This window comes from Engraulis encrasicolus, chromosome 1, assembly GCF_034702125.1.
Source record: "Engraulis encrasicolus isolate BLACKSEA-1 chromosome 1, IST_EnEncr_1.0, whole genome shotgun sequence".
NCBI lineage: Eukaryota > Metazoa > Chordata > Actinopteri > Clupeiformes > Engraulidae > Engraulis > Engraulis encrasicolus.
In genome coordinates, this window is record NC_085857.1 from 19,033,110 (window position 1) to 19,051,881 (window position 18,772).

General features: G+C 44.7%; 1 protein-coding gene and 1 non-coding gene across 2 annotated transcripts; both read right to left on the minus strand.

The window, feature by feature from the left end:
- Positions 1 to 11,953: 11,953 nt before the first annotated feature.
- On the minus strand, positions 11,954 to 12,025 carry trnaw-cca (transfer RNA tryptophan (anticodon CCA)). Its single transcript has one exon. It is a non-coding gene; the product is annotated as a tRNA-Trp (tRNA).
- A 3,082-nt stretch (positions 12,026 to 15,107) lies between these two features.
- LOC134448844 (heat shock 70 kDa protein) lies at positions 15,108 to 17,529 on the minus strand. The gene has a single exon (XM_063198516.1). The coding sequence runs from the start codon at positions 17,355 to 17,357 to the stop codon at positions 15,381 to 15,383; it is 1,977 nt and encodes a 658-aa protein (XP_063054586.1). The 5' UTR covers positions 17,358 to 17,529; the 3' UTR covers positions 15,108 to 15,380.
- Between the last annotated feature and the right edge of the window lie 1,243 nt (positions 17,530 to 18,772).

The following is an 18,772-nucleotide window of genomic DNA, read 5'->3' on the forward strand; positions in this document are numbered from 1 at the left end:
AAAAACACCTCTGACTCTCCATTCCAGCTGGTGATCCTCCTCCTCCTCCACTTCCTCCACCACTCCTCCTCCCTCCTCCTCCTTCTCGTTTTCACCTCCTCCTCTTCCTCCTCCTCTTCCTCCTCCACCACTTCCTCCTCCTCGTTGTCCTCTTCCTCCTCTTCCTCCTCCTCCTCTCCGCATACCACTACCTCAACTCTGCCTCAGAGTGCCCCCCCCAAAAAAAAAAATTGTCCTGCTCATCTCCTGCCATTCCTCTCTGTAAACTTTTCCCCTGCCTCCTCCTCTCCTCTTCATCCACCCTCTGTATTCCTCTACTCTCTACTCTACCTCTTCCTGTTCTTCTCCATAAACCTCCACCCCCCCCCCCCCCCCCCCACCCACACACACACGCACCCCCCCAAAAAATGTATTGTGCTCCTGTACCAATGGCTCTCCTCTATCTCCACTCTGTCTTTCCTCAGAAGCAGACGGCCAGGGACTCCTAAAGAAGTGAAGTGAAGTGAAAGCCCAACTGGGAAACTCCAACTCCCATTGTCATTGTGACACAGCACTCCAGCAGTGCAGCAGGATGGTACCATGCTCAGGGTACCTCAGTCATGGAGGAGGATGGGGGAGGATGCTGGCTAACTACTCCGCCCACCAACCTGGCGGGTCGGGAGTCGAACCGGCAACTTTTTGGACACAAGTCTGATGCCCTAACCGCTTACCCATGGCTGAGAAGAAGAGAAATTTACAAGGACCCCCTAAAAATCTCCCTGCAAACTACCACGATTGTTTTAAAGGTTGTGCACCCAATTTTGAGAGCAGGTGCCATATTTATGATGACAACAGGTCCAGGGCCTGGTACCGAAAGGTGGCCCTTTTCGAGTGCTATTGCTACTATTATTATTTAACAGTTGCACCGTTGTTAAATCTCTGGTCTGTCATGGTGGGACCCAAGGATTGTGACATCCTGGCAGGGGTGTCGTTCAGGTGGGTAAAGTGGGACTGAGTCACCAGGGCCCCCTATGTATATACCAGTAGGGGGCCCACACACAGATTTATGAAGCTATATGGCCTGGTGGTGGGGGGAGGGGTTCCATTGGAGATAATTGTACATTGGGCCCACAATTTGCTGCTTAGCCCCTGCAGCCCGGTCCTGTGCAAGGGGGTTGAAAATAAAAGTGTAAAAAAAGAGAAATGAAGGCTGATTCATTTCAAAAGTGTGTGTGAAATGGGATCGCCATGGCTGTTCCGTTTGGCCAAGGGAGGGAGGCAGAGTCAAAACAACAGCCATTCCACATGGGGCCACTTCACCAAAGTGAACGATGACGAAAGGAGTGAGTGTCACTGGCAATGGCAGTAACTCTTCAAGGGGTCGGTGTGTGTGTGTGTGTGTGTGTGTGTGTGTGTGTGTGTGTGTGTGTGTGTGTGTGTGTGTGTGTGTGTGTGTGTGTGTGTGTGTGTGTGTGTGTGTGTGTGTGTGTGTGTGTGTGTGTGTTCCAGTATGTGTTCTAGTATGTGTTCCAGTATGTGTGTGTGTGTGTGTGTGTGTGTCAGGGCTTGACACTGGCACCTGCCAACCGGCCAATTGCTGGTAAAACTCTGCTGTGGCTAGTAATACTTTCAGTGTCACTAGCCAATTTGGCTGGCAGCTTATTCCTTGGTATGACACACGCATCATAGTAGCCTATATTCTGTTGTTAGCCCCTTGTGTAAAACTTTACACTCATCTTGCTTTAGCACCTCATCTTCAGAGGTAAGACATACACTATCATGATAAAGAAAACAAAAACAATTTAAAATGTGTGGCTAGTGGAATACCTGAATGGCTAGTGACATGGGGAAACTACTAGCCACAGTGGCCGGTGGGTGAAAAAGTTAATGTCAAGCCCTGGTATGTATATGTGTGTGTGTTCTAGTATGTGTGTGTTCCTGTGCGTGTGCATGTGTGTGTGTGTCTGTTTGTGTGTGTGTGTGTGTGTGTGTGTGTGTGTCTGTTTGTATGTGTGTGTGTGTGTGTGTCTGCGCATGTGTAACCCTTCATGGCCACATCTGCCACATGTTTGTCATAGGATGTGCCGACTGCTGACTCACGGCCTGCTTGTGACTTTCTACCGGAGATGAACTCAATCGATTGGCCAGATTTGACACACACCAAACGGGAACAAATCCTGAAGTCATTGCCGAGGCTGTGTCGAGCCAATGACAGATCATTCTCTATCACCAAATAGCATCATATGTTTACTTCTTCATAGCCAATAGCAGTGTCATACATCTTTGGACTAGTCATCTGGCATACAGGGTATTTTCCTGGTGGGCCGATTGCTGTTATTGTTGGTTGTTTTTTCGTTAGCTTTTTTTGCCTCAGAGACTGGCCACCAGTTTAGATCCACCGTCCATTGGTCTGTATGTAATAAAGACGTATAGACATATCGGTAACACTTTATTTTAGGGATACATCTATTAGCACTAATACATACAATGTGCTTGTATAAGTCACTCATATTAGGCATGTATAAAGCAAAATCAAACATTTGTTAGGCATGTATTCGCAAATGTCTTGTTCATGCACAATAAGGGATTTATTACCAATTTCACCTTAGTAAGGACCTAGTAGGCCTTAGCGTTTGCTTAGTACATGCCTTACAAGTTACTTATGCAGGCATTAACACTGTATTTATTAGTGCTAATAGATGTATCCCTGTAAAAACAAAGAAGAATGTCCGCACACTGCTCCCGTGTTGCTTTTTTTAAAAATTTTTTTTTAAGTGAGCGATTTCGAGCTAGTCGCTCATGAAGAGCGACTAGCTCGAAAGCGCTCACTTGAGAATTTTTTTAAAAAAAAGCAACACGGGAGCAGTGTGCGGACATTCTCTTTGTTTTTACAGTATTCTGGCCTTTTGTCATGCACCTGCGTCTTGGATGTGCGCACCACTAACCTACTGAATAGATGTATCCCTAAAATAAAGTGTTGCCGACATATCATACTAAAGCAAGGGGTTGTATGAGGGGCTGGCCTATCCCAGTCCAGCCCTGCCAAACAGCTCTGCATCACAGGCAGTGTTGCCAGATTGGACTGTTTCCCGCCCAATTGGGCTGCTTAGGATGGCCGTGTGCGGGTAAAAATGGCATTTAGCAGAAAAACCAAGAAATCATCAGCCTCATCTGGCAACCCTGATCACAGGTTTAAATTCTCCATAGCCAATACAATTTGCGCTTCCTTGACTGACATTACAGAACTGGTGAATTATAAGTGCAAAAGTGATAAGGTACTGCTGGATAGTGTCAAAAAGGAGAAGTTGGAAGTGCAATGAAATTATTGTAATAAAAAAAAAGTGTTGGTCCGTAACCGAACAAACCAAATACAATCACTGGAAACACAACACACATGAAACTGAACGTCACAAGAAAATCGAGTAAATCTTAAACACAGCCCAAAATCCCAAAGAAAATGTCAGTGTAAACAAAATACTCATTGAGGAATGTGCACTGTGTGTAATGTGGTGACAAAGAAATTAAGCTTTAAATCTGTAACCAAAGAGCATGTAACATGTAAGAACAATCCAGCCTCTGGCTGGCCACAATCAGTGAAATGACTACACTCAATGATAGCAGCATGGGTAATTGGTTAGGGCGTCAGATTAGCCCAAAGGTTGCCGGTTCGACTCCCAACCCGCCAGGTTGGTGGGGAGAGTAATTAACCAGTGCTCTCTCCCATCCTCCTCCATGACACAGGTACTCTGAGCATACTGTCCTGCCACACTGCTCCCTTTCAGGTGCCATTGGGGGCTGCCATCACCCCCCCCCCTTGCACGGGTGAGGCAATAGGCCTACAGTGCACCGACCATATGATTTCTTTCAAACCAAGGGTGAATTTCTCGAAAGCAAAGTTGCTTACTACATTAGCTACTTTGTTGTTTTCAATGCATTTTCCCATTGGCAACTACCGAAGTTGCTAACAGGCTAACAACTTCTCTTTTGAGAAATGTGCCCCAAGAGTGTTTACCCAACTGTCCCCATGCCTTTCCCTGTCCGTCAGGCGGGGTCACTGATAAGGGAAAGTGAACAGCCGCTGTGTGCAGAGCAGAGTAGAGTGAAGTAGAGTAGTTTTACAGAGAGCCCTAATCAATCTTCAGATGGTGTCGGACCGTGACGGTGCCATAGGCACACGTTTAATGTCTCCCTAAAATCGCAGGATTTTGACGGACCTCCGACAACTCAAGTTCTACACTCCTTAGTTACCGTTGCTGAGCTCGGATTGGTTGGCGGCCGTTTGTGGGAGGGGTTTTGCGAACGGCTAATTAACAAGGGGAAGAAACGGGATCAGGAACAACATATTGCAAAATATTGCAGGCAGACAAAATAGACAGACAAAATATTGCAGGCAGCCACTTGATCATACTTGAATTCATGGATCCAATTAAAACAGTACAGAAACCTTATGTCCAATGTTTTTTGTGTTTTGGTGTTTTTTTGTTTTCAAAATACATTTAATATAAAAGGAAATGGGAGGGAAAACATGAGGTAAGACATTGTCACATTCACCTTTTTAAAATGGAAAAGTAACTTGAATGAAAAAAATGTGTCATATGCCGACAGATTTGTTGTTGTTGTTGTTGTTTGTTGTTTTTGTTGTTGTTGATTCTCAAAGCACATGTGTTTACAGAGGCCTTTGGTTGTTAGTCCCACTCTTTCCATACACACATGCCTAACACAGAGTTGTATAAAGTAGGAAGAGTGCTCTTACCAATGTAATTACAACACTAGTGGTATTACATGGTTTCAACTTTGTAATATCGATACTGTAAGAGTACTTCTACTTCTACATTAAAGGTACACTGTGCAGGGAATGGTCAAAAAAGGTAGACTACTGCAACTATGCTGCTCATTGAAACTGGGCTGCCTATTGCCAAATTTGATCTTTACATTAAAGTTTACTAAGTAATAAACAAATATTTTCTAGTATGGTCCAAGTAGAGTCATTTTTGCAGCTGAAAAAGACTATTTTTGGAAATTCAAAATGGCGGACCATGGAGAAGATCCCCCTTTTCATGTATGAAAAATGCAATTTTTCCACTCATAATGAATACTTAGAATTTGATGGTGGTGGTAAGTATTCATGAAAAAGGTAACATTAGTGAATGGGCAGCATGAATTCTGGAAATAAACAACTAAAAATCTCACACAGTGTCCCTTTAAACAACTGTGCCTACTGTGCCCATTGTAAAGAGACCTTGGGTAGCCTACTTTCAGACGCACCGCACAAAAAATGTTTAGGCTATATATATGATTTCGGTAACACTTTCTATGAAGCCCATATCTATAGCGCATTATGAGCGCATTTATAACAAAGTATAATGCACATTATAATTACTTACAACGCATTACGACTACACCGATGATGTTTCATGATGCTTTATGTTAACAGTAATGAATAACAATGAATCTAGCTTATAATGCTTTATAAATCCAAAGGTATTATGAGTGCTCATGACTGGATATAAACTACAGGCTGCCTGATGGGGCTTACAGTACAATATGATGCATTATAGATGTGCATTATACAGTGCATTATAGATGCATCCATATGAACTTCACTTTACTTAGAGCACACATTGACAACTTATGATCTTACATGAAACATTATAGCATCGTATGAGCCCTTATGACAGTTTATCATGCAGGTCTGTGCATAGAGGGGTATAGGTACTCATATACTATAAGCCCCATCAGGCAGCCTGTAGTTTATAGCCAGTCATGAGCACTCATGATACCCTTCGATTTATAAAGCATTATAAGCTAGATTCATAGTTATTCATAACTGTTAATATAAAGCATCATGAAGCATTATGAGTGTAGTCATAATATGTTGTAAGTAATTATAATGTGCGTTATAATTTGTTATAAATGCGCTTATAATGTTGGCTTTAAGTAAAGTGTTACCATGATTTCTCTGTAGTGTGTTGTTATTCGTAGGACTCAATATGTTTCAATTTGAGAGTGAGTTGCGGTAAAAGTGATTCAAGTATGTGCAGACGCTTCAGTTGTCCTTGTAGCCTCAAACTGCAGATGGGTCCATCGATGGGCCTATTTGCTGAAAACACTCAACTACAACATACCAACATTGCTGTGACAATGCAGAGAGGCTTACATGACTTGGCTTAGTATGACTTGGCCATTACCATTTTGGTGCCAATAAAGTTATAACAGAGGCTCTGCGCAAAGGGGTTAAACATCTGGCCATGCACAGTCTGGATACAGTAAGTGCATCTGTCTGACAATTTTGTAAACTGTGTCTGTTCCAAAGACACCTCGGCTGCACCGTGTCTTCGGTCGTCAGGGCAGCACCAGTTCATCTTCTGCCAACGCACCTGCCCTGTCGGCCCCAATGGAAGAGCTGGGTTTAGGATGTTTAGAAAAGTCTTTATTATTACACACATTCTAGATACTGCAATGAAACACTCCTGTGTTTTAATATCCGCTGAGTAAAATTTCCCGTCCAGCCAGTAGATTAGTAGTAAATACTCAGTACATGTTACAAGACTTCTGTAATTAAAACTACTCCTTTTTCCCCATGCTTTGAACCCAGCAGTTTAAACCATGATACAGCTTATATATAGCCTACCTGTTGATTAGTGTAGTGTGTGTGACAAGCACACTTAACTTCAGAGCAAATGTGCAAATATCCCAAGATACAGTGGACACCTGTGGGTTAGGTGTGGCTTGCATTTCTATGCAATTTTGTAATGTAATGTAATGTAATTTAATGTAATGTTCTATCTTCTTATGTTGATTAAGTGTGTCTTTTATAGATCAGAATTTTGTTGGTTTTTTTATTCGCTTTTATTAATACCACCTTATCTGATAGCATGTTACTCTTTCGTTGGTAAGGAAACAAGCAAGCTCCTCTGATACCATTTCCAGGGTCAGGGAGCCTCAATCATGGATCACTAAGGCCCTCTAGTGGACGAAATGGATAACATTATTTTTCTTCTCACTAAATGGAGAAGATGTCAATGAATGAATGAATGAATGAATGCATGAATGAATGAATGAATGAATGAATGAATGAGTGAATGAATGGCTGACTGATTGACTGACTGGCTGACTGAATGAATGAATGCACATCTATCTATCTGTCTATCTGTCTATCTATCTATCTATCTATCTATCTATCTATCTATCTATCTATCTATCTATCTATCTATTCAGAGCCTTGATCAGTCCAATCCAAACAGCACCATGTGTGAGCAATTCTATAATGGTGCAATGTGAAGCGCAATGTTGAAGATATAGTCCTGACCCCGTAACCTTTGGCAGCCTATGACCTCGTCAGCATATGGCAGCGATCACGAGAGAGCAACACCACAGGAAGCCTCCAGCAAATAGGAAACAGGTTGGCTCTGGTGTCTTGTAGTCTTTTTAAAGCCTATGTCACACTTACAGACACAGAGACACTCACAGACACTAACACAGGAATAGACACAGACGCACACATAAATGCACCCAAGTGTGCGCGTGCACACACACAAACACACACACACACACACATATTTTATGTATTTAATTTGATTCCACATTACAAGTTAATATCAATAGGAACCAAATGATGAATGATCAGATGCATGCATTGGGTGTGGGTGTATGTGTACACTACACACACACACACACACACACACACACACACACACACACACTGTAATAGAGTGTGCCGAGCAGATGGAGTGGTCAGTCAAAATGATAGGCAAAACATTATCCACCTCTAGGTAAACTTCAGCAGTCGGGTACGACCGTTCGTCACCGTGAACACAACGGATAAGCAACTTCCTTTCTTTGGGTGCACTGTGTTGGGATACTAGGTCGGAACGTACAATGGTTTGGCTGCTGCCAGTATCAATCAGGGCCTGCACCTGCTTCCCATCCACCCGCACTACTGTCATGGCCTCCCCCTCCTCTAGTGTGGCTTCCCCCCCACTAGTACTAGGGACAACGGATACAGCAGATACTTTGGGTTTTCTGTGGGGACACTTGGATTTTATATGCCCTACCTCACCACAGTAAAAACATTTGACATCAGCGCTAACAGGTCTAGGGCTTTTAACAGTGGAACCACCATGCCAACCACCCTCAGACTTACCGGGCCGCCCAGCTGTGTCGTCTCTTCCCCCGGCCATCTGGTGTGGTCTTGCGCCGCGCCGTGCCGCCATGAAGGACTCCGCGAGCACCACCGCCTCCTTCGCCGTCTTGGGGTTGTGTTCTTTGATCCACAGCCGGACGTCGCTGTTCACCATTCTCAGGAACTGCTCTAGGACGAGCATGTCGTTGATTTCCTCTTTGGTGTGGGTCTGTGGCTGTGTCCACTTCTCATACAGCTCGCGCAGTCTGGTGAAGAGCTCTTTGGGTGACTCACCAGGTAACATCTGCGTCGACCGGAATCGCTGCCTGTATGTCTCTGGGTTGATTTCATATTTTTCAAGGATAACTGCCTTGACCTTGTCGTAGTCCATTGAGTCTGTGAAGTCCATGGCAATGTATGCCGCTCTTGCTTTGCCGGTAAGTAGTGGGACTAGATGCAGTGCCCATTGTGTTTTGGGACACCAACTAGCCGTAGCAATGCGTTCGAAAGTTGTAAGAAAATGTTCAATGTCCTCATCATCCGAGTATTTTTGCATTTTCGGCCCTTTCCAGCCTGTGACTTGGACCCCCGTCACCGCTGGACCTGGAACCGCCCCCGCGCCTGGGACCGCTGCCGTCACCGCCGCCGCTTGGACCCCCATCGCAGCTGGAACTGGAACCGCCAACGCACCTGGGCCTGCTGCCGTCACTGCCGCCGCTTGGACCCCCATCGCCGCTGGAACTGGAACCGCCAACGCACCTGGGCCTGCTGCCGTCACCGCCGCCGCTTGGACCCCCATCGCCGCTGGAACTGGAACCGCCAACGCACCTGGGCCTGCTGCCGACACCGCCGCCGCTTGGACCCCCATCGCCGCTGGAACTGGAACCACCAACGCACCTGGGCCTGCTCCCGACACCGCCGCCGCTTGGACCCCCATCGCTGCTGAACCCGAAACTGCTACTGGGCCTGCAGTCATCGTCGCCGCCGCTGCACCTGAGATTGCTGCTGCTTGCCGCACTGGAGGGCCTGGACCTGCCGCTGCTGGCATGGTCTCTTCTCCTTGGTCTTCTGATGCCCACCTCTGTAGCTCTGCCTGTGCTCCCATCTGTGTGACGTGTGATGGACTGACCGCTGTCGACACTGGTGCTGACCTTGAGACGTCATGTTGCTCTGCCCTCAGTCTGGACCTTCCCCGGCCCCGGCCGAGCTCCCATCTCTCCTGCCGCACTTCATCCTGGAGCATGCTGAATTGGTGCACGATACCTCTCCAGCGTTGCTCTTGCCGTGCTTGGTCTTCCAATGCCCGCTCCTCTTGCTTCTGCTGCGCCACCATGAATGCCTGGAACATTGACTGCAGTTCCTGCACAGAGCCTTCCAGATTTTGCTGAGGTGCATCGTCTTTCTCCTCAGCTGCTTCAGCTTGCGCCTTTCTTCTAGTTCCCATTATTTGCTATCATTAAGACTGACCTGCGCACACTAGTAGTTTTCGCTGCCACCAAATGTAATAGAGTGTGCCGAGCAGATGGAGTGGTCAGTCAAAATGATAGGCAAAACAAGGAATGTGCAAAAATAGCTTTTCTTTTATTTTCTTTAAGCCGGCAGTTTCAACAAACAGGACAAACAAAAACACTGATGAAAAACATAAAACAAAAACTGGGACAAAAGCCCACGAAGCTAGGCTACTTCTGTCTGTCAGGGTTACTCACACAGAGCTCAAGACATGCGTCTTCACAGTGCAGCGGCCATCTCTCGAATGAGCCGAGCTGCGCATATTTAAAAGACTCTCTCACAGTCGTGACACAATTAAAATCAATCAATGAAACTAGACAGATTTTAACAGCTCTAAACATTTTAGTCACATGTATACAAATATAACAACAATGTGCTGACGTCAAATATTTCATAGAACACTTACGTAAGATTTTAAAACTAAATTTCCTCCGGACTAATTACCACTTTCCCGCGCGTCACGGAGACACAGTGAAAAGCGCTCCCAGACCTTCAGTCTGGTTTGGTCCTGCCCACGGAAGACAACGACAGGTAAGTATCAACAAACATTTGGGCTAACCATGATGTTAACTAAACTTCAGCATGAAAAGGATTCAGATGATAAATTGTGCGCACTGAAAGAATCTTAACATTACTGTGTTTGCAATGAACGTTAATAAATGCTTGCGCTGTTTTAAAAACCTGTGTCGCGTCTTTTGTTCTGACCACGTGTGTAACAAACATTTCTGGTTTTAAATATGAAAAGGTTTAACAAATGTCCCCGCACAAAATGTGCTTCTAAAGCCCCACAAAACCCACAGCAAACATATACAACACAGATTGTATTTCAAGTGTCTTTGGAAACTGTAGTTTTAGTCCATGCCCTTGGCAACATTGAAACCATAAGCGGGAGGAACCGCTCTTAAAGTGACAGACGCGTTGCGCTCTGTCACACACACACACACACACACACACACACACACACACACACACACACACACACACACACACACACACACACACACACAGGCTTGCCAAAGTGAGGAGACAAGCATGTGAAATGAGGTGCAATGCATAGCAGGTAATGCGCTAAAACCACTTTCATGTAGGCCCAGGTTCAATAACTAAAATGTAATCTCAACTTTCCAATAACATGCCTCTGACATCTTTATGATAAAATATCATCTGCCAACTAGGCCTTGAAGCATACAAAAACGTTTGTGTTTTCGCAACATGCGCAGACAAATAAAGGAGTAACCTTTGTGCCACACAGTTGGTTCACAATATTTGTTTTTAGTTGCACTGGCCTCAACATTTCAAATACACTCCAGACTTCCCCTGCCTGTCATGTACAGATAGTTCTTTTCTCACCTTTGGTTCTCTCGTCTCGTCTTCACAGCATCACCACCATGGGTACGAAACATTCTCAATCTCAATCTGACGATAAAATCATCGCGGAGTTCTTCGGCTTGTTCCCCGAGAACTACAGCCTGTAAGCCTGTAAGCCTATCTTGTACAAGTTTGTGAGTGACTGGACTAGATCTGCAACCTGAATGACCGAATATTATGCATAGGCCTATGTATATATTTTTTAAAGATATAAGCCTAGCCTATATTTTTGTATGATCAATCATTGAGTGGATGACCCATTTTACACAACACATCACACTACATTACATTACACTTTTCATCCAAAGTATCTTGCAGCTATTTTGGCCACAGGTTAATGGTTACAGTCTCTGGATCAATGGTTAGGTGCCTTGCGGGCACTTAAGCCATGGATGGAGATGTCTTGTCTCTGAAGTCCTGACTAATGTACATTCAGTATAGGCCCATTCATACATCTAACTATCCAATTGTGAAACTTATAAATAAAACTGCACTGACGACCTATCTTTGCTGACTCACCCATATGCAATATAGCCTACAGAGGGGGGTATTGTTATATTGTTGAGAAGTTAGGCTACATCATGGTCCACAACTGTTACACCAAAGCGTTCAATTGGCTGAATACTGCCGCACCATGGCCAAACTTATGTAGTGCATGGCCCACTCCGAGATGTTTACGCACTAGAAGTGTGAATGATTAGGCTGCTCTGGTCTACTTTATCACATTTACAGGTATTAGGCCTATTTGGTTACCCCGATTAGACAACAGAAGTACCCTAGTGCCGAAAAACATGATTTGGTAGGAAATAGCGGGAGAAGACTGGAAAGGATTGGTGTTTAGAATTCATGGTCCTTGTCAGTAGGCTACTTCAACAGTGCCGAACTACCGTGGCGATTCCATTGTATTACCAATACGGTGAAACATTAGTTTCATCCATATCGCTTGACCATTTCCTCAGTTTGATAAAGAATGACTGACCCCGACGTGATTTGAACACGCAACCTTCTGATCTGGAGTCAGACGCGCTACCGTTGCGCCACGAGGTCCAGCTGTTCGACATTGCGATTATATGTGGATTTAACCAGTAGACCTATTCCACCGATTGCAGCTGAATATGTATCTAAATGGGTCTAATGTGCGTCAGGTTTACAAACCATGTGTCATACACAGCCTGTGTTCTTGGTGGCCTGGTGCTTGTTCCTGGAGTAAAATGGAATTGCGCGGAGACAGGTAACGACAGCCTGCCCAGAGAGCCTATTCATACCAATGAGGCTGCGAAAAAAGCGCTCATGGGACAGGTAGAGCAGAAGCCTGGAATTATAGCCTATACTCATGAACGGCGTGACGTTTTCCATGTGCGTTACGCCCATTTGTGGGGGAAAACAGGCAATGCAAGTCAATTGGTGTTATTGGGGTTTAATAAACGATAGACAAGGAACTGTAGACAAGCGTTGTTCACGCGCAACATGCCGAAAACGTGTTGTGTTGCCGGCTGTTCAAATAATATTGCCAAACAGCCGTGCCTGAAGCATATACTGTGTTCATTTAGGGTAGCTGATGTAGCATGTAAGTTGATGAGACATTCGGTTTGTTTTCACCCATAAAGGGGCGTAACGCACATTTAGGAGCAAAGTACCCGGGTGGTCGTTCATGCGTTCAAAACGTGGCAACACTGTTTGGCTACATTGTAACATTGTTTATACGGCCCGTAGGCTATATTCAATCCGAAACGAGAAACTGCTGTCAAGTTTCATCTGCTATGGAAAGTCCGGGTGGAAAGCGGATCAGTCGTAGTGGTGTGCGAAAGCTGCAGCAAGGAAAACAAATGGATCCTTCAGCATGAGCCAATTAATTTGTAGGCCATTATGCTCGGATCGGATTTGATGATCCTTCCCTAATTGAATCGCGCATTCCCTCATTGCCTTGTCTGTGAATAATCATCATAGCCTAAAAGTTTCTGTGTCAAACCATTGGTGTTGTTGTCGTCGTTGCTGTTGTTTTCACAAGGACCACTAGATGTCAGAGGAGGGCCACTGATGTTTGACCCACAGTTTTTCTCCATGTGGCGCACCGCACTTCTCGCTCTCTCGCAATTTGCAAAATGTAAATTGCATTCTCAAAACAGTGTGAACAAGCAAAACAACATGGGTCATAGCCTACTAGGGTCGCCCAAATGAGTAGCCTTATAAACTGGGAGCCTAAATATTGTGACATTAAAATGGATGCAGCATGTGGGACTGGGACATTGGCTAATAATACTAGGCCCATTTATTTTACTCATAAATGTGTTGGTCACTGAACACTAAAAATGAGCCGCATTAAATAAATACCAATAGGCCTACTAGTAGGCTATACAATATATAAACAGCATAGGAAATCTTGTAATGCATTCTGAGAAAACAGGCATCGGGATGAATACAGATCTAAACATCATCAGCAGTCGTGCAGTTCCACAGAGGCGCTGTAGGCTGCCTATCCCTCCCTGCAATGTTTCACTTTAACCACCATGCATTTTCCTTCGCTTTCATCTCCAACACCATAGGCCTACAGTTTTGATGCCATAATTAAAAAAAAAGATTGATATTTTGCTCATGAGGCAAGAGTATAGAGTCAGATGAGCTGGGAAGGCGACAGGGGGGTCACTTATCCCAGGCCCAGGGAGAGAGGGGGCCCAGAATTGGATTCTCATTACATTGTATTGGCTTTGGGGCTCTTTCAGATGTCTTTGTCACGGGCCCAGCCAAAGCTGTCTGCGGCCCTGCCGATGAGCCCTCATTTCTGTCAGAATTAACTCTTGGTGGACATTTTGTCGTGACTGGGCTTTAGGAGAAGCTTCTTTAGTGGATGACATCCACATATGCATATACATCCTTGCCATGTACAGCGCATGGTGTTATAATCACCCCAGTTCAGATTTGAAGAGTTCCATTGCAATATGACTCATGCACCCCTTTAACTTTTGCATTTTATTATTGGAAATGACTATTCAGACATCCTTACATGAGTAAATTCTTGCCATTCAAATAGTTTGAGAAAATGCTTCTTAAACCTTTAAACTACCACTGCAATGTAATGCAATGGCCAATACAAAAATGTCAATTTCCCAAAATGTTCCAAAATAGAAAAATAGATAAAAATAGATACATTTCATTTTGCACCAAAGCTCTTCATTTCAACTGTATCTCTTTACTCCATCAGGCCCATCTGCTTTTGTTAATTGCATCAGTTGGACTTTTGTCCTTTGTGTTGGAGTTTGAAGATGGACAGTTAAGTTGGTCTGACATTTGAGTGAAGTGAATTGTATTGACTACTTTTAAGTACCGGTAGTGGCAGTGCCATGACTCAAATAGATAGACACTAGAATGATCCTGGACAGGGCTGTAAATTAACACCCGCAAACTGGCCAAATGTTGGTGAAATTTCAGTTTGACTGGTAGAAAAGACCAGCTTACTAGCCACTTTGACCCATTGGTGAGTGTGTGTTTGGCTTGTAAGATTAACATCAACTAGCCATTTTGGCTGGTGATGAAAAAAGTCAATTTAGAGCCATGATCCTGAATAATATTGTTGAGTTAGGAGTTAGGACTGGGTGTTCTAACAGCTGGCTATAGAAATTGGCATGCAACATGTGTAAGAAAATTAGGAGTCCAGGCTCTTCTATTACGTGACTTACGTACCTCTTAACTTAACCTGGTTTACTCCTGAACCTGCTTTGTAGTATAGGCCCATGGTGTGTAAGATGTAGGCCTGTGGTACAAACAGTAGAGATGCTTATAGTTACATTTCAAAGACTGTCTGTTGATCAACTGTCAGACGAAACATGTCTGCCAACATAGCACTGCCACCAAAAGTAAACGGCATACTCTGCGAAGTATAGCTTTGTTAGTAGCCTAATGATTGAGCCTTATTGATTGAGATTAGGAAACTATAGGGTAAGTCACATAGGCTACTACTTGGTCTGTACATTTTTTGTACATTTTTAACGCCATGTCAAGCATTTCAGATTGACAGACTGCAAAGACTCACATCGCAAAAGAGAAAGAGATAGAGTATATTGAGTATATTATATACGCTAAATAACTGAAAAAAGGAATGTGATGTAGTACTAAAAAGATGAAAACAAAATGGTTATCATTTTAAAATATTAATTTATTATAAAAGTAATTTGTTATTCATGTAAAAAGGACATTACAAAGCCACATACCCTTGTTAAACATCACAAAATATCAACTGTTCCACAGCTGATGAGGAATAAAATGGCACATTACAAATACAGTGTAATAGTCATCAGGAAAATTCAAGAACATTCCAGAACTTGTACTTGACAGGATTTCACAGCTGTTAAGCAACACTCTGTTATTTACAAACAGTAACAACATCCACATGTCCTTCCTCTCCGCTCTAGTCCACCTCCTCAATGGTGGGGCCCTGAGAGCTGGCACCTGGGGCACTGCGTGCCTGGGCACCACAGCCTCCTGCCTGGGCACCACAGCCTCCAGGCATTCCTCCCTGGTACAGTTTGGAGATGATGGGGGTGCACACCTTCTCCAACTCCTTCAGGTGGTGCTCAAACTCTTCTTTATCAGCCATCTGGTTGTTATCCAGCCAGGAGATGGCCTGGTTGCACTTGTCTACAACTGTCTTCCTGTCCTCCTCACTGATTTTGTCCTTCATGTTGTCATCCTCAACACTGCTCTTCATGTTGTATGCATAGGACTCCAGGGAGTTCTTGGCAGTGATCTTCTCCCTCTGGCTTTCATCTTCTGCTTTGTATTTCTCTGCATCCTGTACCATTTTCTCAATGTCCTCCTTGCTCAACCTGCCTTTGTCGTTGGTGATGGTGATCTTGTTCTCTTTGCCTGTGCTTTTGTCCACAGCTGACACGTTGAGGATTCCATTGGCGTCGATGTCAAAGGTCACTTCGACCTGGGGGACGCCACGTGGAGCTGGCGGGATACCCGTCAGCTCAAATTTGCCCAGCAGGTTGTTGTCTCTGGTCATGGCTCTCTCTCCTTCAAACACCTGGATCAGGACACCTGGCTGGTTGTCTGAGTAAGTGGTGAAGGTCTGGGTCTGTTTGGTGGGGATGGTGGTGTTGCGTTTGATGAGGGCGGTCATGACTCCTCCGGCCGTCTCAATGCCCAGAGACAGTGGGGCCACATCCAGCAGCAGCAGGTCCTGGACGTTCTCAGACTTGTCACCCATGAGGATGGCAGCCTGAACTGCAGCGCCGTAGGCCACGGCCTCGTCAGGGTTGATGCTCTTGTTCAGGTCCCTGCCATTGAAGAAATCTTGAAGCTGCTTCTGGATTTTAGGGATTCTGGTGGAACCGCCCACCAAGACGATGTCATGGATCTGTGACTTGTCCAGCTTGGCGTCTCTCAAGGCTTTCTCCACAGGCTCAAGCGTTCCTCTGAACAGGTCAGAGTTCATCTCCTCAAAGCGTGCTCTGGTGATGGAGGTGTAGAAATCAATACCCTCATAAAGAGAGTCGATCTCAATGCTGGCCTGGGAGCTGGAGGACAGGGTCCTCTTGGCCCTCTCACATGCTGTGCGCAGCCTCCTCAGTGCCCGCTTGTTATGACTAATGTCTTTCTTAAATTTTCTCTTGAACTCCTCCACAAAGTGATTCACCATGCGGTTATCAAAGTCCTCTCCACCCAGGTGAGTGTCTCCAGCTGTGGATTTGACCTCAAAGATGCCATCTTCAATGGTTAGAATAGAAACATCAAAAGTGCCACCACCCAGGTCAAAAATGAGAACGTTGCGTTCACCAGTCTTGCCTTTGTCCAGTCCATAAGCAATGGCTGCTGCCGTGGGCTCATTGATGATTCTCAGCACGTTCAGTCCAGCGATCACTCCAGCATCCTTGGTGGCCTGGCGCTGGGAGTCGTTGAAATAGGCAGGAACGGTGATGACCGCATTGGATACTTTCTGGCCCAGGTAGGCCTCAGCAATCTCCTTCATCTTCACCAGGACCATGGAGGAGATCTCCTCAGGGTTAAATGTTTTGTTCTCTCCCTTGTACTCAACTTGGACTTTGGGCTTCCCTCCATCACTGACGACTGTAAAAGGCCAGTGCTTCATGTCAGACTGTACAACTGACTCGTCAAATTTCCGTCCAATCAGACGTTTGGCATCAAAGATGGTGTTGTTAGGGTTCATGGCCACCTGATTTTTAGCAGCATCACCGATCAGTCTCTCTGTGTCTGTGAAGGCCACATAACTCGGGGTGGTTCTGTTGCCCTGGTCGTTGGCAATGATCTCCACTTTTCCATGCTGAAACACCCCCACGCAGGAGTAGGTGGTGCCCAGGTCAATACCGATGGCAGGTCCCTTAGGTGAAGACATCTTCAAGTCGTTGGGTCTGTAAAACATACATAATGTGGATTAGGATGACAAGATACTTCATTCCATTGTGGGAGGATGTAATTATCTAAGAACCAGTCACATTACAGTAGACCCCACCCCAAGAAAAAAACGTAATAATCACAATTCACATGTTAGACATAATACTACTACTACTAATAATAATAACAATATAAATAATAATATATATATATACTCTGAGTTGACAATAGCTTTTCTTTCTACACTCTATCTTTCTCTCTAAATTTTAGTCAACATGCAGTTATGTAAATAATATTCTGAAAATGAATAGCACCAGAAATAGGAGTTGCAAGGATAGCGCACGCCTCCCAGTCGCAGTTATGAATCCTAGAGGAGGCTAGACAGAATATCATGGTTATAATACCAGCTGTTCTACAAACAAAAATACTCACAGACGCGACGAATGTCTCTGTGTGCCCTTCTGTGATGAATGGATGAAGAGGCTGCCTCTCTTGCTGCGTTGTCCTCGTGTCTCGACTCCTCCACACTCGCTCTGCTGCTTGTTCTGTCTCTACACTCTCCGGCAGATTTTATATATCTGAAGCGCTGCGCTCGCGGAGATTCTGGAAGGCTCTCCAAGGTTCCAGCCAATCGCAACGCCGAGTTCTCTTCAGCATGGCCAATACGGTGACGAGATGTTGCTTGACGGAAGATTAGGCTACACTCCGAGCGCCTCTGAAACTTCTGACAGTTCCTCGATTATTCCAGCACCTTCGAAGCAGAAAGCTATTTTGGTCTAACTGACGCAAGGTTGTACAGCAGGTTATTACCACAGATGTGTTATACCTGTGAATTGGGCTACTTATGAGTGCCATTTAGGCTACTGGATATTGGATATTCTTCATGAATCATGAATGAAATCTTGTAGCCTATCCTACGTTTGAAATGAAGGGAATGGATTGGAGCACACTCTCCGTAGGCTACTGCAAGTCAGGAAAGAATAGGGGAGCAGAATGTCTAAATTGTGTAGCTACTAGGGTCTTTAGAATGGTCACACGCTTTACCACTTCGCCATTCTCTTTTCAAAGGTAATTCTAGACTACCCTCTTTCTCGTGGAAAAATGGACTAAAACGAATGTCAACTAAATGTCCCCAGAATGTGGCTGCTGCACAGCCGAATGGGAGGATCAATCAAAACAAATGGTAATTTAAACAAATAGGCTAAATGGCTTTGATCAAGTGTGTTTGGCTTCGAATCATTGCATCCGTGTGCTCATTTTGTTGTAGGCCTATATCAGATCCAAAGTTAATCAAATCTAGACACAACACAATGACTAATTTCTCATAATTAGTGTGACGGTGCGAAGAGTAGCTGGTCAGGTCTAATGGCAAAATAGGAACGTCGTGATGGCACAAACTATCATATTCCTGATAATATGGTAGGCTGTCAACATAATGTCTGC